The sequence below is a fragment of the Populus alba genome, chromosome 16, assembly GCF_005239225.2.
Source record: "Populus alba chromosome 16, ASM523922v2, whole genome shotgun sequence".
Lineage (NCBI taxonomy): Eukaryota > Viridiplantae > Streptophyta > Magnoliopsida > Malpighiales > Salicaceae > Populus > Populus alba.
This window is the reverse complement of record NC_133299.1, coordinates 13,160,464-13,183,622: the sequence shown is the minus strand read 5'-3', so window position 1 is coordinate 13,183,622 and position 23,159 is coordinate 13,160,464. Positions and strand designations below refer to the sequence as shown.

The following is a 23,159-nucleotide window of genomic DNA, read 5'->3' as shown; positions in this document are numbered from 1 at the left end:
TACTTGAAAATATATTAAAATATTATTTTTTGATATTAGTATAGCAAAAAATAATGAAATTCTGGAATGAATTCAAGTTTTCTAGAATTGCTGTTTTTGGATTGAAATTCTGAATGGTCTTTAAAAGCTTGAAAACAATAGCATGTGCCTGCGACAGAAAAGCAGTAGAATACCTCCTTAAAAAATCCTGTAAGCAAAATATACCATATATATGCCATGTTCTTAGAGCATGTTCTCTTACAATCAAGTCTCATTCCAAAATAGGCAGCACAAGCTCAAGCTCTCACTGGGCTAGTGATCTGAACGCCTTGCTTATGCTACAAAGATACTCAGAAGATACGGCCAAACATCACAAAGATACACCTCGTGATTATTGTTAGGTTTTATTCCCAAGGAAAATCTCCGAACAAATCAGGCTCGGAAACATTTACTGTCTTTCCCTCCACACCGACTGGATCATACGGTGAATCCTCCGAAAATTCAGTAGGCATTGCCTTCCAGTAAAGGCTCGGTTCCCACTGGGCCTCTTTGATGACTCTCAGAATCTCCTTCACTATCATCCTGCTTCCCTCTGGTGCAAAATGGATCCCATCCCTACATACAAGTTTCAGAGACAAGCACAAGACAGGAATATGAGTATTCAAATGAATTTTGCTGGAGTTTGATCAGTGAAGCATGAGACCAGAACTAGTCTCTGTCTCCCCCATTTTTCTGCTGGAATCTTAAAAGCTAAACTTACTTCAAGCAAACAGTTTCCCAGTTATCAACTTGCTGTATTGCAGTCCAGAGATCAACAGCCTTCAGGTTCATCTCACGGCACACCTCTAAACATGCTTCTGAGTAAATCCGGCAGTACTCGTTTGTTCGAACCATATCCATTTTACCTCTGGTTTAAAAAACACGATCCTCATTCAATCATGCTTGGTTAAATCAAAAACTATGGCAGAAAACTAAAGAAAGTAGAAGAAATCACCTTAAATGGATACCAATTTGTTCCTCACTAGCGGGAGGAGCAGAAAGAAAGATGACACGAGTCTTATCCGAAATGCTCTGGTAATCGGCAACAGTGTGTTAATTTACCAAGTTGCAAGCACACAGGAAGTGTTAAACATACTTGAGCGTGCATGGCTCAGTTACTGAAGAAACGTTCTACTTTGCAAGCTCACCTTCAGATGCATAGCAATCTTCCTCGTATTTTCAATGTATTCAGGAAGCGGTACATGAGGACCAAGGCCAGTTGCGTGAGGGTGGACAGAATCGTTACCGCCAAAATAGACTATTACCAGGGAAGGTTGTATGGCGGCATCCTTAATTATTGATAATAAGAGAAAATCAGCATCCAATCATGACTATATACAAGTAGTTAGCTATAGCAAAGAATATAAAAATGCTGGCAGATTCATGATTAATACCATAGTTATAAAACTCAACATGGCTCAGTGGGCTAACTCGAAGCCTCGCTCGGAATGGGTTTTACTTTGAACTGGTCTCTGTTTATATATATATATATATATATATATATATATATATATATTAAAATGATGTAGTTTTTATTTTATATATATAAAAAAAACATATAAAACGATGTTGTTTCTGAGTTCTTATTTTTAAAAACCAAAATCTATGTTAACTCATTGACTTGTGACTTGAGTTTTAGACCAGATTAATTCCTTAGCCGTGTCTTATAACTATGATTAAGACTATATATTCTGGTTCAATAAGTCTATGTGTTAGTGATAAAAAGAAAACACCTTCGGAAAAACTTGGTCAAGAACCTGCACAGCACGTCTTGAGTTCCAACCTGAGTATCCTCGCAATACTATATCTGCCTGCGCCCATTTGTAAACCAAAATAAGTTCATGAGCAAGAGATTAAACAACATAGCAATAGATTAATTGTTTTTTTTTTTTAAAATAGTAGTACTAAAAAAGAATTTAAATCTAATTAAATTTGTATTCTTCTATATGTTACTCAACAAGCTCTAAATATTAGCAGTTGAGATTGCATAAATAACATGTTCCTCCCATAAATTCTTATTTTCAGATTTATTCTACACATATATAAATAGAATAGGTATATAGCCAGCTTATTTAGTACTATAATAACAATTATTTTTTAAAGTGTTTTTTTATTTAAAAATACATTAAAATAATATAATATATAATATATATATATATATTAAAAAATTTATTTTTGACATCAACATTTTATTTTAAATTACAAAAACAAACATACTTAAAGACATCATCGGAGCAAAACTCAATTATTTGACAAATCAGCAACTTAATTATCTATAATTATATCTAATGAATGTTTTTATTCACTTGGTAAATGCTATCTTTATCTTTTTTAAGATTCCAAACATTCATATGTTTCATTGCCTTGAGTAGATGAAAAAATCCTTTAAATTTAATTTATTTCAAAAATATTTTTAAAATATAAAAACAACATGCTCTGATTCACTCAGGCTTTCTTAACTTAGAAACAAACAAATGTCTTCGTTTCCTTGTTCGATAGGATCTGGAGAAAGGAGCCCTTCAGGATTGATTCACAAGGATGCCCTTGTTGATACATTCTCTGGACAGAATCGTCACAACACAAGATGGCATAGTGAAAATTGCATTTCCAAAACTTCTGGTAATGGAAAGAAATGATACGATCAAAATTCAGAAACCAATAGTCGTAGTTTATGCACATTTGGCTAAACAAGTTCTTGGTGGAGGTTGATCTATATCTGTTTCTATGATGGTGTTTAGAAGTGCTTTTTAAAAGCGCTTCCGAAAAAAATTTGAAAAAAATTTGAAAATTTTTTATTTTTTTTCTTTAAATTAATATGTTTTTGATGTTTTCAAATTACTTTGATGTGCTAATCTTAAAAATAATTTTAAAAAAATAAAAAAACATTATTAACATTCTTTTCTGAGTAAAAAGCAACAGCAACTACAATTTAAAACACGTAGAAAAGGGTTACTGATTTTTGTCAAGATTAGAAATCTCGTGATTGCGTTCTCTAATTAACGAGCTGAAACCAATGTCTGTTGATTTTTTTTTTGATCGAATCCTTCCAAGGTAGTTTATCTTTGTCATTTGATTTTTTTTTTACATTGAGAAAAAAATTACTCCATCTCACAGTGTATCAAACTAGTAGTCATTTCTAATGATTCACTTGGTAAATGCTATTTAATATCTTATCTTTTTAAGATTCCAAACATTCATATGTTTCATTTGCCTTGAGCGGATGAAAAAACCCTTTAAATTTAAATTTTGTAAAAAATATTTTTTAAAATATAAAAACAACATACTCCAATTCACTCAGGCTTCTCAACTTAGAAACAGACAGAATGTCTTCTCTGGATAGAATTGTCACAACACAAGATGGCCCAGTGAAAATTGCATTTCCAAAACTTCTGGTAATGGAAAGAAAAGATACGATCAGAATTCAGAAACCAGTAGTGGTAGTTTGTGCACAGTTGGCTAAACAAGTTCTTGGTGGAGGTTCGTCTATATATGTTTCTATATCATACAAATGCAGAAGAGGGTTACCGGTTTTTGTCGAGATTAGAAATCTCGTGATTACGTTCTCTGATAAACGAGCTGAAACCAACGTCTGTTGATTTTTTTTTCAGATCGAATCCTTCCAAGGTAATTTATTTTTGTCATTTGATCTTTTTTTTTTTTAATTTGATGTTTTTACATTAGATTGATTAAGGGTTCGGCTTGGTGACTTGTTTTGTTTGGCTTGGTATGAGGTTTTTATTGTGTCTAGAAAGGAATCCAATATTAGGTTGATGCTCGATTTAATAAAATCAAATATAGATTTATTGATTTAATTTTTCTTGATTCAATTGTTTTATGGCCAATTTAATGAGTTATTAGTGGAGTTTTTAATAGAAAAACAAAATTCAAAGAAAGAGGGTCGAAATGGAGAATGTAGGGAAACCACATGACCAATCTAAAATTCATACAAAAGGTCATTTAAGTTTAAAAATTAATTTTATTGATTTTTTAGTTTCTAAATTGAAAAAAAAAATCACAAAATTCAAAGAAAAAAATATGAAATTAAAAAAGCAAGGAAACCACATGGCTATTCTAAAATTCACGCAAAAGGTAATTTAAATCTAAAAATTCATTCTTTTCATTTCTCAGTCCATGAGTTGAGAGAGAAGAGAAAAAAAGGTGAAGAAAAGAGAAAATTACTAATTGACTATATTTCGACAATTAAAACGAATGATTTCAGTGTTGAAGAATCTATATTTATTCTAATTCTTTTGTTTTTTCATCAAATTAAGAACCCATGAAAAAATGACATTTGTATTCAATTGAGTTTAATTAATTTCTTTTCTAAAAAAAATAATTTTATTGTTGTATAATTAAATAAAATATATTTGAAAGAACTCCCCGCAATATAAAATTAGATTACTATGCATTTTATTTTAGTTTTCCTACTTAATAATTGGATGGAATCAACAATTTTTATTATTATTTATTGACACATGTAATTATAATTTATTTTATTAAATGCATGTATAAACATTTAGTTTGCAGTTAAAAGTCTTTTTATGGTAAAAAATACATTAACAATGTCCATATATTTTTTTACATTGAGAAAAAAATCTCTCCATCTCGCAGCGTAATGTGGAGAATCAAACTAGTAGTCATTCAAAGAAAATGAACAACTTTACTCTATAATGTTCATTACATTACACTACTTGATTTTAGAAAATTAGATCATAATTTGCAAAATTTGTTTGGATTCAGTTTAATTTTAAAATTTTAAGCAATTTAGAGAATATTTTGGGGATTTTAAATTAGGTTATTGAGATTCATATGATGTATTTAAGGTGTTTTTTTTAAATAGATTCAAAATTGGGTTAAAAAACAATGTGGATGACTTGTAATTGGGTTAAAAAGAGAGGCCTCAATGTGTGGGCTACACATTCCAGGCCTAGACACACTCAATTTTTTTTTTCTTAATAGACCAAGAATGTGGCTTGGCCTTCCATACCCACAAGTGCCTAGCTTTTTCTTTTTTAACAAGCAAAGCGTGCGAACATGCCTAACTTAATTATAATAATTTTATAAAATATTTATAAATAATGTTTTGATGTAATAAGAATCTCATAATTATAAAAACTTTATAATTTTCTTTGCAAAACATTTTTGTCCCAAAAATTTTATCTTTACTCTAGATTCATTAATCAAATATTATATTCTTTAATAAAATATTTGATGAATATTAAAGATAAATAAGTCCTTATTAATATCAAAAAAATATTTACATGAAAAAAATTCAATTCCACGTGTAACCAATTAATTGGCTATAAGGCATATACACTAACAAAATATTAATAAGAAATGTTTTTTTTTTAATTACATATTAGGTTAATATATAATTTTTCATAAAGTAATTGCTAAAGATATAGTAAAAAATTGAAAAATAAATTGAATAATTTTGTAGTTATAATTTTAATGACTTTATTTAAATATTATAAAATATAAAAATTATATAAAAAATAAAAAAAAAAAGGATAAAAAAAAATTAAAAAAAAAAAGCTAAGAAACTGATACATATTATGTTGCTAATGATACATGTTAAGGAAAAGATGCTAATAACCCTATACTTACAACTTATATATTCTCATCTCAAGAATAATTGTGTGATTGCACTCTACAATTAAAAAGATAAATAATAAAATATCTTTTTCCAACAAATTTTTTTTGTTATTCTAGAACTATTTTTGTTATTTAACTATTCAAAAAAAAATAAATCAATGAAAATACCTTTAAATAAATCAGTAATAACAAACACAACACTTAAAAGCTATATTGTAGAGAAGAGTATCTTTATATAATAGGCGTAGAAGGTGGCTGAGATTTGTACCTCCATTATATTACACGCGCCACTTGGGGCGAGTGGGGCAGTATAGTTAGATTTTATTTTCTTCTTGACACGCCAAACATGTACTATTTCTTGACTAATGGACCATAAAGTTATTAAAATGGAAGCCATTAGTGATAAAAAGAAAACACCTTCGGAAAAACTTGGTCAAGAACCTGCACAGCACGTCTTGAGTTCCAACCTGAGTATCCTCGCAATACTATATCTGCCTGCGCCCATTTGTAAACCAAAATAAGTTCATGAGCAAGAGATTAAACAACATAGCAATAGATTAATTGTTTTTTTTTTTTTTAAATAGTAGTACTAAAAAGAATTTAAATCTAATTAAATTTGTATTCTTCTATATGTTACTCAACAAGCTCTAATATTAGCAGTTGAGATTGCATAAATAACATGTTCCTCCCATAAATTCTTATTTTCAGATTTATTCTACACATATATAAATAGAATAGGTATATAGCCAGCTTATTTAGTACTATAATAACAATTATTTTTTAAAGTGTTTTTTTATTTAAAAATACATTAAAAATAATATAATATATATATATATATATATATTAAAAAATTTATTTTTGACATCAACATTTTATTTTAAATTACAAAAACAAACATACTTAAAGACATCATCGGAGCAAAACTCAATTATTTGACAAATCAGCAACTTAATTATCTATAATTATATCTAATGAATGTTTTTATTCACTTGGTAAATGCTATCTTTATCTTTTTAAGATTCCAAACATTCATATGTTTCATTGCCTTGAGTAGATGAAAAAATCCTTTAAATTTAATTTATTTCAAAAATATTTTTAAAATATAAAAACAACATGCTCTGATTCACTCAGGCTTCTTAACTTAGAAACAAACAAATGTCTTCGTTTCCTTGTTCGATAGGATCTGGAGAAAGGAGCCCTTCAGGATTGATTCACAAGGATGCCCTTGTTGATACATTCTCTGGACAGAATCGTCACAACACAAGATGGCATAGTGAAAATTGCATTTCCAAAACTTCTGGTAATGGAAAGAAATGATACGATCAAAATTCAGAAACCAATAGTCGTAGTTTATGCACATTTGGCTAAACAAGTTCTTGGTGGAGGTTGATCTATATCTGTTTCTATGATGGTGTTTAGAAGTGCTTTTTAAAAGCGCTTCCGAAAAAATTTGAAAAAAATTTGAAAATTTTTTATTTTTTTTCTTTAAATTAATATGTTTTTGATGTTTTCAAATTACTTTGATGTGCTAATCTTAAAAATAATTTTAAAAAATAAAAAAACATTATTAACATTCTTTTCTGAGTAAAAAGCAACAGCAACTACAATTTAAAACACGTAGAAAAGGGTTACTGATTTTTGTCAAGATTAGAAATCTCGTGATTGCGTTCTCTAATTAACGAGCTGAAACCAATGTCTGTTGATTTTTTTTTTTGATCGAATCCTTCCAAGGTAGTTTATCTTTGTCATTTGATTTTTTTTTTACATTGAGAAAAAAATTACTCCATCTCACAGTGTATCAAACTAGTAGTCATTTCTAATGATTCACTTGGTAAATGCTATTTAATATCTTATCTTTTTAAGATTCCAAACATTCATATGTTTCATTTGCCTTGAGCGGATGAAAAAACCCTTTAAATTTAAATTTTGTAAAAAATATTTTTAAAATATAAAAACAACATACTCCAATTCACTCAGGCTTCTCAACTTAGAAACAGACAGAATGTCTTCTCTGGATAGAATTGTCACAACACAAGATGGCCCAGTGAAAATTGCATTTCCAAAACTTCTGGTAATGGAAAGAAAAGATACGATCAGAATTCAGAAACCAGTAGTGGTAGTTTGTGCACAGTTGGCTAAACAAGTTCTTGGTGGAGGTTCGTCTATATATGTTTCTATATCATACAAATGCAGAAGAGGGTTACCGGTTTTTTGTCGAGATTAGAAATCTCGTGATTACGTTCTCTGATAAACGAGCTGAAACCAACGTCTGTTGATTTTTTTTTCAGATCGAATCCTTCCAAGGTAATTTATTTTTGTCATTTGATCTTTTTTTTTTTTAATTTGATGTTTTTACATTAGATTGATTAAGGGTTCGGCTTGGTGACTTGTTTTGTTTGGCTTGGTATGAGGTTTTTATTGTGTCTAGAAAGGAATCCAATATTAGGTTGATGCTCGATTTAATAAAATCAAATATAGATTTATTGATTTAATTTTTCTTGATTCAATTGTTTTTATGGCCAATTTAATGAGTTATTAGTGGAGTTTTTAATAGAAAAACAAAATTCAAAGAAAGAGGGTCGAAATGGAGAATGTAGGGAAACCACATGACCAATCTAAAATTCATACAAAAGGTCATTTAAGTTTAAAAATTAATTTTATTGATTTTTTAGTTTCTAAATTGAAAAAAAAAATCACAAAATTCAAAGAAAAAAATATGAAATTAAAAAAGCAAGGAAACCACATGGCCATTCTAAAATTCACGCAAAAGGTAATTTAAATCTAAAAATTCATTCTTTTCATTTCTCAGTCCATGAGTTGAGAGAGAAGAGAAAAAAGTGAAGAAAAGAGAAAATTACTAATTGACTATATTTCGACAATTAAAACGAATGATTTTAGTGTTGAAGAATCTATATTTATTCTAATTCTTTTGTTTTTTCATCAAATTAAGAACCCATGAAAAAATGACATTTGTATTCAATTGAGTTTAATTTATTTTCTTTTCTAAAAAAAATAATTTTATTGTTGTATAATTAAATAAAACATATTTGAAGAACTCCCCGCAATATAAAATTAGATTACTATGCATTTTATTTTAGTTTCCTACTTAATAATTGGATGGAATCAACAATTATTATTATTATTTATTGACACATGTAATTATAATTTATTTTATTAAATGCATGTATAAACATTTAGTTTGCAGTTAAAAGTCTTTTTATGGTAAAAAATACATTAACAATGTCCATATATTTTTTTTACATTGAGAAAAAAATCTCTCCATCTCGCAGCGTAATGTGGAGAATCAAACTAGTAGTCATTCAAAGAAAATGAACAACTTTACTCTATAATGTTCATTACATTACACTACTTGATTTTAGAAAATTAGATCATAATTTGCAAAATTTGTTTGGATTCAGTTTAATTTTAAAATTTTAAGCAATTTAGAGAATATTTTGGGGATTTTAAATTAGGTTATTGAGATTCATATGATGTATTTAAGGTGTTTTTTTTAAATAGATTCAAAATTGGGGTTAAAAAACAATGTGGATGACTTGTAATTGGGTTAAAAAAGAGAGGCCTCAATGTGTGGGCTACACATTCCAGGCCTAGACACACTCAATTTTTTTTTTCTTAATAGACCAAGAATGTGGGCTTGGCCTTCCATACCCACAAGTGCCTAGCTTTTTCTTTTTTAACAAGCAAAGCGTGCGAACATGCCTAACTTAATTATAATAATTTTATAAAATATTTATAAATAATGTTTTGATGTAATAAGAATCTCATAATTATAAAAACTTTATAATTTTCTTTGCAAAACATTTTTTGTCCCAAAAATTTTATCTTTACTCTAGATTCATTAATCAAATATTATATTCTTTAATAAAATATTTGATGAATATTAAAGATAAATAAGTCCTTATTAATATCAAAAAAATATTTACATGAAAAAATTCAATTCCACGTGTAACCAATTAATTGGCTATAAGGCATATACACTAACAAAATATTAATAAGAAATGTTTTTTTTTAATTACATATTAGGTTAATATATAATTTTTCATAAAGTAATTGCTAAAGATATAGTAAAAAATTGAAAAATAAATTGAATAATTTTGTAGTTATAATTTTAATGACTTTATTTAAATATTATAAAATATAAAAATTATATAAAAAATAAAAAAAAAGGATAAAAAAAAATTAAAAAAAAAAGCTAAGAAACTGATACATATTATGTTGCTAATGATACATGTTAAGGAAAAGATGCTAATAACCCTATACTTACAACTTATATATTCTCATCTCAAGAATAATTGTGTGATTGCACTCTACAATTAAAAAGATAAATAATAAAATATCTTTTTCCAACAAATTTTTTTTGTTATTCTAGAACTATTTTTGTTATTTAACTATTCAAAAAAAAAATAAATCAATGAAAATACCTTTAAATAAATCAGTAATAACAAACACAACACTTAAAAGCTATATTGTAGAGAAGAGTATCTTTATATAATAGGCGTAGAAGGTGGCTGAGATTTGTACCTCCATTATATTACACGCGCCACTTGGGGCGAGTGGGGCAGTATAGTTAGATTTTATTTTCTTCTTGACACGCCAAACATGTACTATTTCTTGACTAATGGACCATAAAGTTATTAAAATGGAAGCCATTATTAACCATGCACTGTCCAAAAGATAAGAAATGTGGGTCCCAGCAGCAATGTGGACATGAATGATGATCTGACACATGCGTAAACCGCTCACTTAAATGCTAAATGATTGGCAAGCGTGCTATCATATCACAAATTATTACACCACAAAAATCACATTAAGCAACAGAAGATAGAAGATAACCCCTTTGCGAACCATGGTTTAATCCGCATGTACTGATATTATTATAGTTTTTGCTGTTATGATTTTAAAAAATTATAAATTTTATTATCTTTAACAAAGCTGCTGTATATACGGTGTTTTTGTTAATTAACCAAATACTTTTAAATTCATGATTTAAACAAATATATACCGTATTACAGAAACAAACGGAATCATTCGAATTCTCTATAATAAAATTGGGCTTGAAGCTCCATAAATAGAAAAAGAGAAAAAAGAATACCTTTCGAGCATAGATGTGAGCAAGAGCAGCACCCCAGCCTTCATTGATGTAACTGAGCTGAACTATTGATGATCCAAAAAGCACAAACTTAGGCCTCTCAAGGCCTCCCATCTCTGTTTTTTTCTTGAAATCTCTAGCTCTCTGGCTAATCTCCCTCTTGTTGGAAGTGTGTGTAGTTGGGATTATTTAAGAGTTAATTAGGGAGAGTTTGTTTCCTTCGTTCGAATGGAAAAGTCAAAAGTAGATATGAATAAAAATATTGAGACAAAAGTAAGTTGGCATTTTCTATACCCTCGTGTGTGTGCTTCTGCTCATCACTCTCTTGGGTTTTTTTTTCTTAAAAAAAATATATTGATTCCTTAATTATTCCTTGTAATGACCGCAAGTGCTTTTTCTGATGTTGAGAATTGCTTTTTTAAAAGTATATTTTGTTTATAGAGTAATTAATCAAATTAAATATTTTTAAAATAAAAAACAAATTATTTCTAAAATAAATGTCGGGTCTCCCATCGATCATTTTTAGGTTTCTTTTAATTAATTTAACCATGTGAATTGCACACAGATATAGTTGGGCCGAGTTAATTCGTTACGTTGAAGTTTTGATATATATATATATATATATATATATATATATATATATTAAAATAGTAAAATATTCCATCATTTAAATCCTTTAAAAGTGTTTTTGTCCAGCTTGATTGAATTTTTTTACTTCAAAATGAGTCTTGCTACACGGTATAGACTGTATAACTAGCTGAAATAATGTACACCTACAAAACGGGCAAGTTAGCCATACATTGATGGTTGCCTTGTGTGTTCTTTGTTTGCAGAAAGAAGCAGCAGTGAGTTGCAGGTAGAGAGACAGATGGTTGGACCAAGGAGACCACAGTTTGTGCTGTTTGGATCCTCTATTGTTCAGAAAAGTTTTGGCGATGGAGGATGGGGTGCCATTCTTGCTGATACATACGCTCGCAAGGTATTTCTTCCATATATCTATCTATCCTTCTTTCAGTTGCCCTTCGTTGATGATTCTTGTTTCCTTTTTTGTCAGCAAACAGTCTTCACGGACATTTTCATGATATCATTTTGATTTTTTGTTTTGACATTTACTTGGTAATGATCTGTTGTCAAAGTAAAAATGTAGTCCCTAGTCTCTAGAGCAGTACACCAGGTATCTAGACTCTGGACATGATCTGGTGCCCAAACTCCATTAATCATACATTTCAGATCTTATAAGATGTTGGATCTCTTATTATTATTATTATTATTATGCAATTGGCACAGGCAGACATAGTGATGCGGGGATATGGAGGTTGGAATTCAAGGAATGCTTTGCAAGTTCTTGATCAAATTTTCCCCAAGGTACCTTACGATCTTTTGTCTTGTAAAGTACGTATTTAAAGTAATCTAGGTGAGTATATATATATATTGTGAAAGCCTCGTTAATTTCTGGCATCTAACACTCTCTCGTGGATTTTTCCATGCTTTGCATTTACTCTTCTTATCCAGATCGTAAGAGAAATTTCCTCCTGTTAGTTCTACTAGGACACTGATGTTTCTTCTGTTGTTCTTAACGTAGGAAGCCGCAGTACAACCTTCACTGGTTATAACCTACTTTGGAGGTAATGATTCATTGAAGCCTATCCCGATGAGCTTAGTCCTCATGTACCCTTCCTGAGTTCATAGAGAACATGAAGAAGATTGCTACACATCTCAAGGTAATCCTTCAATCTGGGCTGCTGTTTAAATCAGAATAAGCAGGATGCTTGCATATGACAGGAACACCTGCAACTTATGCATGACTGATGGCTGAGACTATGCAATAACTTTCTTAATTACTAGAAAATGAAAACCATCTGCTGTTAGTTTAATATGCTTCGTATTTGATTGCCAGAGCCTTTCTGAGAAGACTCGAGTCATCTTTCTAGGTGTTCCTCCTGCCAATGACGAGATGATCATCCAGCTCTACGGGTTAATTTTCCAATGAAGATTTTGATTTTTACTCCTCCTTTTCTTCCATATATAGAAGAGTTCAATTCTAATACTGGTGCATCTTATTTATGAAACCAGTGAACGTGCCACTCGATCAAACGAGGGTGCCCGGATATATTCCGAGGCTACTTTAAAGCTGTGCCAGGAACTTGAAGTGAAGGCCATTGATCTCTGGACCATAATGCAGCAAAAAAATGATTGGATGACTACTTGCTTTACGTAAGTTCGATTAGTTTTGCGATTTGAAAATACGTAGATTTGAGTTGAAATAGTATCAAAACTGATAATCTTTCTATATATATATATATACTGCTGATATAGCTTTTGGATTGGTGTCTGGGCAGTGATGGGTTTCATCTTGCATCAGAGGGGAGCAAAATAGTGGCGAAAGAGATAATGAGGGCCCTCGAAGAGGCAGAATGGGAACCAAGTCTTTATTGGAAGTTAATGCCATCTGAATTTGTAGGGATCTCCCCATTCGATCCAGAAGGCAGCAATGGAACCATCACAAATTCAAACATGTTCGGGGAAGAAGATCCCATGCCATGAATAATATTTAGGGATCTCCCCATTCGATTCATCAGAAATTCGAAAAAAGTTCGGGGAAGAAGATCCCAGGCCATGAATAATATTTTGGGATCTCCCCATTCGATTCAGAAGGCAGCAATGGAACCATCAGAAATTCGAAAACGTTAGGGGAAGAAGATCCCATGAATAATATTTCATTTCTTTGCCCATCTATCACGCCTTTAATTTGCAATCGTGTCTTTGCAGATAATATTTCTATGGTCAACAGACAGTATAAATGTAATATTTATGCTCTGAAAAATATAAAAATTCTTCAAAACACACGGCATGATTGTTCAGAAACATCGTAGAAATTGTTTCAGAAAGCTCTTTAAATTAATCACTTAACAAAAAGCATCTTGTAAGATGAGAAATGCCTTGGGTTTATTATTTTTTTTGGAATTTTTACTTCGGCCTTCGAGCAGGGAATGAGTTTCTGAAAATTATTTTGTGGGGCTTAAAAGGACAGACACTCTAAAGTAAAAGAAATTTCTTTTTTTTGATTCGGTGACTATACAAAGTGGCAGAAAGTGCGCACTACTATTTACTGTTGAGGCAACCAATGTATCTGGCCATACTGAACCAGGAGTCAAAGTTTTTTTGTTTTTTTTTGTTTTAAAAGTTGTAGTAGTTTTCTTAAAGTATTTTTTATTTAAAAATATATAATTTTTTTTAAATTCGATCATATTAATTTTTTTTTTTATGTTACTATATGTTACTCAAGAAGCTCTACTATGAGCAGCTGAGAGTGCATAATTAACATTTTCCTCCCATAAATTCTTATTTTCAGATTTATTAAAGTATTTTTTATTTAAAAATATATTAAAATAATTTTTTTAAATTGAGTCATATTAATTTTTTTTTATTTTTTTTTAATCCGATCTGATTCCAGTCTCGAGTCGGTCAGGTCTCAAGTCGACTTGTTGAACCGGATCAGATTTCAAAACTCTATATTATCTCTTTGTACCAGCCAATCAGATCATTGGTCTAAGCCAACCAACACAGCAATGGTGAATGAACCATGTCATCCAAATACATGTGTGCCAGTATGACTGATAAGCATCGTGATCATCAATCATATTTTTTAAAAGAAAATTTTAATTTTTTTAGTATTTTTTAATATATTATATTAAAAATAAAATTTTAAGAATAAAAATTATTATTTTAATATATTTTTAAATAAAAAAACCTTAAAAACAAAATAACAAATGACAAGAGAAAATACTATAAAGCAAAAGCAAACACTACGAAGAAAAGATACATAGGCAGTTAGGCCCAGTCGCTTTTGAGCTCCGACTTCCTACGACGGTTGGCCTAAGAGAAAATGGATAAGATATGTCTTTTCGTTGTTTCTTCTTGTTTCGTTTACTTTTAAAAGTACTGTTACAGTAAAAGACTAAATAATTTATCCACGCTATCACATGGGTAAAATTAAATTTTTCTTTAACAAAAAATAAATATTTAAATATTATTAATATTTTTTTAGTATAAAAGAAATTCAAATAATATGAGAGTTAATCCAGTTAACTTTGTGGATCTAAAAGCAATTCATATAGAGCATAAAAACATTGTTTGATAAAAATAATTCGAGAAGATATTTTTTTTAATATTAAGATAAAAATATATTGAAGTGATTTGAGTTAACTCAGGTTAACATGTCAAATCCACATACTTAGTTAGGAGACTATGATAACCTTATAGAAAAAAATAAATTAAAATAAATTATAAAACATAATTCTTAATCAACCTATTGTTGGATAAAATTAAAAAAAAAAAACAAATTAAAACTGACCTAAAAAAAACATCCCGAGTTAACCTATCAAACTCGTGACCCATGTCATAAGACCAAGGTAACCCTATGAGAAACAAATAAAAATAAATTATGAATTTTAATCCACAATTACCCCAATATTGAAGAATAAGATTAGAAAAAAATCAATTAAAGAAACATGAAAAATGACACGAGTTAATTCGTCAAACTCATTACCTGAATCATCATATCGAGATAATCTTATAGAAAGAAAATTAAAAAAAAATAATCTGATTTAATTGGTTAACATGCCACATTTGTAACTTTGATCATGAGACTGAGATAACCTCATAAAAAATAAATCAAAACAAATCATGAAGCTCAACTTTCAATCGCCCCTGACAGAACCAATATTTGAATGATAAAATTTATAAAAAATTTAATTAAAAAAAATAACACAAAAAATAAGTTAAGTCAACATGGGTTGATTCGTTAAGCATTATCCCCTCATGATGCTAGGATAACCTAATAAAAAGCAAACCAAAACAAACTATGAAGCCTAATTCACAATTAAATACGATATTAAATAATGAAATTGGAGGACAAAAATGAAATAAAAAAAGAAAAAAACTAAGCCAATTGATATAACCTACCAAACTCGTGACTCGGGTTATGAGACGAGGACAACCCAATAAAAAACAAATCCAATGTTGAAGTACCCGTGACCTGGGTTAAGAGACTGAGATAACTTCGTAAAAAAAAAAAAAAAAACGACATGATTTAACTAGAGTGAAATTGATAAAACTCGCGACTTTGATCATGAGACCAAGATATCCACACAGAAATCAAATCAAAATAAATTATGAAACTCAATTCTCAAGCAACCTAGTATTGAATGATGAAACTAGGGGAAAAAATCAATTAAAAATGACATAAAAAACAACTCGAGTCAATTCAGGTAAACCCGTTAAGCACTATTCCTAAGCCATGAGGCTGAAATAACATAATAAAAAGTAAAGAAATCAAATTATGAAGTCTGATTCTCAAATTAACTCAATATTAAAGGATAAAATTGAAAAACAAAACATGAGTCAATCGGGTTAACCAGTCAAACTAGGTTAACCCGCCAAACTTGCAATCTATGTCATGAGAGTGTGCTAACTCAATAAAAAATAACTATAATATTAAATGATGAAATTACAAAAAAACAAAAAAAACAAAAAAAATTGATTGAAAAAATCAAAGGAAAAAAAAAACAAAAAACAAAGCATTATTCAATTAAGAAAAAGAAAAAGAAAACCTTGAGTTAATTGTGCTAAACATTCAAATCGGGTTAACCAGCCAAACTACGATTCATATTATGAGAGTGTCATAACTCAATAAAAAATAAATCTAAAATTAAAGGATGAAATTACAAAAAAAAAAAAAATTGATTGAAAAAAAAAAAAAAAAACAAAGTACTTTTCAAATAAATAGTGCTTTGTAAGGAGAGATATAATAAAACCCTCTCATCTTGTAGTTTATAGTTAACTTGTTCTTTGACCAGTATTATGCCACGAGTTGTAATAAAAAACTTTATAAGTAAATTTTTTTTTAGGCATTGGCAATGTGTTTTTGTTTAATAAAAAAATAGATTTTAACCATGAATTAAACAATATTTCAATCTAATATAGAGATGGAAAAACATTAGATAAAAAATCATTTATCCATGTTACGATGCGGGTCAAGTCAAACTTTTCTTTAACAAAAAAAAATAGTCATATGTTTTTAATATTTTTTTTCTAGTAGAAAAAAAAAACTTTTAATCGTGTGATAGTTAACCCAGTTAGCTTTGCGAATCTAAAAGCAACCTACAAATCCTGTAAAAACATTGTTTGACTAAACAAATCGAGATGATATCTTTTTTTAATATTAAGAAAAAAAAATTGGAGTAACTTGAGTTAACATGTCAATTTTACAATCTGAATTATGAAACTATAATAACCCTATGAAAAGCAAATCAAAATAAATTATAAAGCTTAATTTTCAATCAACCTAATATTGAATAAAATTAAAAAAAAATCAAATTAAAAATAACCTAAAAAAGTATCCCGAGTTAATCTATCAAACATACGACTTGCATCATATGACCAAGATAACCCTATAGGATGCAAATAAAAATAAATTATGAATTTCAATTCTCAATCAATCGAATATTAAAGGATGGGATTAGAAAAATAAATCAATTAAAAAAACATGAAAAACAACCTAAGTTAATTCGTCAAACTCATGACTCGGGTCTTCATATCAAGATAATCTTATAGAAATAAAATAAAAAAATAACATGATTTAACTGGGTTAACAAATCAAATCTATGACTTTGATCATAAGATTGAGATAACCTCATAGAGAAAAAATTAAAATAAATTATGAAGTTTAATTTCTAATCACTCTTGATGGAACCTACGTTAAATGATGAAATTTAAAAAAAAAAATTAATTAAAAAAATAACACAAAAAAGAGTCAAGTCAACATGGGTTAACCCGTTAAGTATTATACCCTCAAGATACTAGAATAACCTAATATAAAGCGAACCAAAACAAATCATGAAGTCTAATACCTAATTAAACATGATATTAAATGATGAAATTGGAGGGCATAAAGCCAATTGAAAAAAAAAAACTAAGTCATTTGGATTAAGATGTCAAACTCGCGACCTAGATTATGAGACAAAGACAACCCAATAAAAAAAAAATCCAATATTGAAGGACCAATGACTTGGGTTATGAGATCGAGATAATCTCTTAAAGAGAAAATAAAAAAAATGACTCGATTTAACCAGAGTGAAAATGCTAAAACTCGTAACCTTAATCATGAGACCAAAATAACTTCATAGAAAGTAAATTAAAATAAATTATGAAACTCAATTCCCAACTGACTTAGTTTTGAATGATGAAACTAGGAAAAAAATCAATTAAAAAAGGACATAGAAAATTAACCCGATTCAACTTGGGTTAACCCGTTAAGCATTATTCCTAAACCATGAAGTCTGATTCTCAATCAACCTAATATTAAAGGATAAAATTGAAAAAAAAATTAATTAAAAAAAACCCGAGTTAATTAGGTTAACTTGCCAAACTTGCAATCATGTCATGAGAGTGTGATAGCTTAATAATAAAAAAATAATATTAAAGGATGAAATTACAAAAAAAAAAAATGATTGAAAAAATCAAAGGAGAAAAAAAACAAAAAACAAAGCATTATTTAATTGAATAGTGCGTTGTGAGGAGGGGTACAATAATACCCCCCTCATTTTTTAGGCAATTCCCACCTATCCTAGTGTTGAATGATGAAACTGAAAAAATAATAATTAAAAAATAACATAAAAACAACTCGAGTTAACTCGGATTATCCCATTAAGCACTATTCCTGGGTCATGATGCTGAAATACCATAATAAAAAGTAAAAAAAAGAAACAAATCATGAAGTTTAATTCCCAATCAATCAATCCAATATTAAAAGATAAAAGTGAAAACATAATAATTAAAAAAAAAAAAAACTTGAGGCAATTGGGTTAAACATCCAAATAGGGTTAACCAGCCAAACCTACGATTCGTGTCATGAAAATTTGATAACTCAATAAGAAACAAATCTAATATTAATGAATGAAATTCAACAATTCAATAATTTGATGTAAGTTTTCATGTCACCAAATTCAATAATTGTTTTTATCCTAGAGATTAATTTTTTCATTTAATTATATAAGAATAAAGAGGATAATATTTCTTTTTTTTTTTAAATAAGACAACATAATTTTTAAAAGTAATAAAAACAATGATAGGCACGTGGGGTCGAGATAGCAAAGGTAGATCATTGGTAACAAATGGTGAAATTGTATTCTTTTATGTTCAAGTTAACTAAAAAAAAAATAAATCATTGATAACAAATAGTGAAATTGTATTTTTTTTTAAATTAAGGGATAAAAAAGCATTTAAAATAGAGAAATAAATAATACCTGGATGCCATTGATTAGTTAGTTAAACTTGCTACTCTGATAATTAACTCAATTGGATTCAATTATTTATTTTATCAATTTCTTTAAACCAAATATATAATAGAAAAAAAAAAATAGAGGGCCAAGACCCGTGGGCTTGGCATTAAAAATAAACAGCCTAGAAGTGTGGGCATTCCAGCCCAGCATGCGGGCTTGGGCATGTTGTTAATTTTTTTTTAATATCTTAAAGGGGTAGACGACATGTTGACTATGACAATAAATGATGCATTGTGTGCTTTTTGTAGATTCCCTAGTTGCTGGAAAATCAAAGGTTTATTTATTTTGTTTTATCAATTTAAAATCCATTTCAACCCATTTTTTACCCAAAACACCATAAACATCCTGATAGGCCTATCATTGGCCATAAAAAGCAGCTTAAAAAACCAAAATCAACCCAAAAACAAAATTATTTTTGCAGTCAGATTTGCCTCACTGGGCAAAGAGAAGGAAAAAAAAAACACCGAGGTCAAACTACTCTTTTGATATAAAGTCCATTGACACCAAAATCAACTATTTTAGTGGTCAAAATCATCATCAACAATGAATTTCTCTCTATATGCCAAAGTCTAACGAGCCTCTCTCTCTCTTCACTTATAAAAAAAGGACTGAAACATGAGTAAAACAAAGTTTGATACTAAAATTAAATTTCAAAAAACTAAAGGGACCGATTACCTAATAGCTAAAAAGATAAGGAGACTATAATGAACTTTTCAAATGAAATTCTAAGACACAATCTATTTTACTTGTCTTTTGCACTTTAGTCCTTTGTCTTTCAATTCAAATCTTTCTTCCAAAAAAATATGCAATTGGATTATAATTTGGCTTAAAAGGACTTAATTGTGAAAAAATAGTTTGAGAACTAAATTGAAATTTTTAAATTTTTTGACTATTCCAGTCCACAATAATGTGTGAGATGATGAACAATAGGAATTGTTACAGTGTTCAAGCCACATAGATTAGTTTTTGTTAATTTGCATAATGTGTTTTTGTTTTTCTTTTAATTTTTTTCTATTATAGTCACTAAACTTTCTTTTTTTCAAATATGTCCTTTTGTATTACATTGACTTGGAATTAAGCTTGATATATTTTTTTTTATATGTTTATTACAATGTCAAAAGTACATTTTGATATTGAGATGATGCTCGATTTTGCAAAAAACAAAAAATTAATTTTATTGCTTGCGAAAAAATAAAAATTCATAGACCAAATTTGACAAGGAGCAACAAATCAAGAATTTTTTTTTAACTATTTTTCAAGACATAAATTTTTAAAGATTTTGGCCTAAATAATATTTTCACTTTCAATTTTTTTCCCTTTAGTTTAAAATTTTAACATTTTGATTCCAAAATTCTTGTTTTTTTTTTTTTTTTTTTTTAGCATTTTGATCCCTATGTTTGAGAGATGAGAGAGAAAATAATTAGAAAATGGTGAAGCAAAGATAAAGTTTTCCACTAACCATATTACAACAATAAAAAAAAATTTCATCTTGTTGTTAACAAGTTCAAGTTGATGACTGTTCATTTCGCATGCGAAGCGGACGATAAGATTAATTTTAATTACATCTATCTTTAATTAATTTGTTGTTATTTATAAATATATTTATCTTGCAACATTCTTTTCTTACAGGCTACAATTCTTGGACGTGAGCCAAGCCCAATTGAGCTTTTTATGGAGACACACGTGCGAAGTGAATACCACCAAAAAGGATGCAATAGTTCGTTGACAACTGCGTTCAACACTTTGTGGTATGTTCGTTCAACCATTTTTTTTCGTAAGTTATTATTTCATTGAATTTAATTTTATGATTTCCAGGAAACATATAACAACCAGTTGAGGGAGAGATATGAGGATTATCCTTCGACAAACCTAGATTTTGATATGGATTTATGGATGGAGGCAGGATTGTCTGTTGGTCTCAATAGAAATCAAGTGCACGGACTTTCCAACACTACGACCAAGAATTTGTGGATGACCCATAGTATCTCAACCATTGGGAGCTCAGAATCAATATCGAGCACCAAGTTTCAAGAGTTCACAGCCTTGCAAGAACATACAACCCATGTCACTAAAAAATATCAACAACTCTCTACAGATTATGAAGAACTTCGCCGAATGGTCATGAATATGTGATCACATATGGGTGGTACGTGTACGCCCCTTTTTTCGCCATATGGTCCCGAAAACAACCAACCTCTTCCTCCTCCTTCAATGCTGCCATTGTTCTAGTTTAATTTTATTTAAACATGTAAATTTGTAATAAATATTTGGCTTTTTCATTAACATAATTTATTTTTACATACTTGAATTTTATAAAATTGTATTTTTTTTAATTATTTTCTTTTTTTTGTTCAATAGATTTTTTTTAAAAATATTTTTTTTAATTATTACTGACGGAGTTACCGACGGACACAATCTGTTGGTATATTCCTGAGAGTTTTAAAAACTTTACTACATATGTCACTTCAACTGTTACATCACTAACGGAATAATTCCATCAATATTTTACAGAGGGTTAGAATAAAATCACTCCAAATTTCACTGCCAATCACCGACGGAATAATTTCTTTGGTATATTCTAATGGTTAAATTATTTTTTTTGCACGCATTTTTTATCTGTAAAATTATATTCCAAGTTTCAAGAGTTCTAGTCGGTAAAATTCGCGCCAACAAAATAATAGAGTAAATACCAAAAAAAATTCTATCAATAAATCTATTAAATATAATAATGAAATTATTTGATTAACATGTGCATTCAAGTATTTGTTTATGATAAAAATACATAGATAATAGTTAAGAGGCGGGAAATTACAATGGTTAAGGAGGCTATATATACAAGCTGATAGGATTTGATTTTGTTTTCAAATATAAAATGGGAGGAAACCTTGTAGAGGAGACATTATTCATAAGAGATTAGAAGGGTGAGTATCAAGGAGAAGATTTTCCTGCCCACTCAAAATTGGGTAGACCTTATACAATCCTTCTTGTACAAAATAGGCTCTAGAAAATCAAGTACAAAGTAAAAAGAACCTCCAGTATGTACCAGATACTAAAAAACATTTGTGAAAAAATATAAATAAGAGAAATTCGAGGGAGTAAGGAAAACAAAATTTGATGAATTAACAATGGAATATACTAAAAAATATGAATATAGATATTAATTCCTAGACACCAATTCGCAAATAAACTAGACATTTTGTTTGAAATAATTAAAAAATAATAATCTCCAAAGATTCTCATCTAATATTTAGAAAAATAGTTATTTAATCCAATATCTCATCAAATAATATATTTATAAAAAAATATTTTAATATATTTTTAAATAAATAAAAATCACTTTAAAAATTAATCACCATCCTATTTTCAAATATATACCACAAATATATCTACGAGTTTTGAGGTCGGCTGAAGTGAAAGATACTTTCAATATATACTTGTGACATAGAATAAGTTCAAGTTGAGAAAACTGGTCGGTATATGTTTTGAGCCACTCACTGAGAATACTCAAATTGACAGGCAGCAAAATCCTAGACTCTATCACCTCGACCAATAATGACATAACAGAAGCTGGTTTCTGGTCAGAAGAGAAGTATCCATCGATAACAAGCAATGCAAACAAAAAAAGGTGGTACCTGCTTGCCGATTTTGTTTAGCTCTCTACCGAAGAGGAGGAAACTTCGAGGAAATTGCTTGAGCTTGTAATTATTGTCGTCTCTGTGTGTCCGTACATATATACTCTCGAAACATTCATGAGAAACTTTGGCCCCTCGATTTGGGCAAGAGATGTCATTTGATGCTGTCTATTTTGTAATATCAATTCTTGCTGGAAATTTATCTTCTTATAAATTATGCACTTCAACAGTTTTATAAGAAGATAAAAACAAAACCTTTAAGAAAAAGGGATGATAATAGATAATCGATAATTACATAACAATATGTATCCCTCTGCTTACCCAAAAAAAAATACTATCCATTGATTATTTGTTTATGCTTGTTTGAAAGTGTAGTTATAATTATTTTTTAAAATATTTTTTATGTTAAAATAATATTTTTTTATTTTAAAAAAATTATTTTTAAAATCAGCACGATCAAAA

The 23,159-nt window shown here is 28.9% G+C and overlaps 1 protein-coding gene and 1 pseudogene across 5 annotated transcripts; one reads left to right on the top strand and one right to left on the bottom strand.

Annotated features, from left to right (window-relative positions):
* Nucleotides 1-179: 179 nt before the first annotated feature.
* On the bottom strand, nucleotides 180-10,972 carry LOC118037471 (GDSL esterase/lipase WDL1). Of its 5 annotated transcripts, none has more exons than XM_073405274.1 (7): nucleotides 10,727-10,972; nucleotides 6,031-6,108; nucleotides 1,776-1,829; nucleotides 1,167-1,307; nucleotides 974-1,050; nucleotides 740-886; nucleotides 180-594 (listed from the first exon to the last, which is right to left on the bottom strand). In XM_073405274.1, the coding sequence occupies exons 1-7, from the start codon at nucleotides 10,835-10,837 to the stop codon at nucleotides 384-386; spliced, it is 819 nt and encodes a 272-aa protein (XP_073261375.1). In that variant the 5' UTR covers nucleotides 10,838-10,972; the 3' UTR covers nucleotides 180-383. The 5 variants fall into 5 exon arrangements, with proteins under 5 accessions (XP_073261375.1, XP_034899358.1, XP_073261377.1 ...); XM_035043467.2 differs by having other exon boundaries at nucleotides 1,752-1,829; nucleotides 10,727-10,970; XM_073405276.1 differs by lacking the exon at nucleotides 6,031-6,108 and having other exon boundaries at nucleotides 10,727-10,971.
* A 526-nt stretch (nucleotides 10,973-11,498) lies between these two features.
* On the top strand, nucleotides 11,499-13,588 carry LOC118037469 (GDSL esterase/lipase WDL1-like; annotated as a pseudogene).
* Nucleotides 13,589-23,159: the final 9,571 nt, after the last annotated feature.

Coding starts and splice junctions, on each gene's coding strand:
- LOC118037471 (XM_035043467.2), bottom strand. CDS start 10,837: ATGGGAGGCCTTGAGAGGCCTAAGTTTGTGCTTTTTGGATCATCAATA. Junction 6,109..10,726: donor CTCACATCTATGCTCGAAAG/GTATTCTTTTTT, acceptor AAATGGGCGCAG/GCAGATATAGTATTGCGAGG. Junction 1,051..1,166: donor AGATTGCTATGCATCTGAAG/GTGAGCTTGCAA, acceptor GCCGATTACCAG/AGCATTTCGGATAAGACTCG.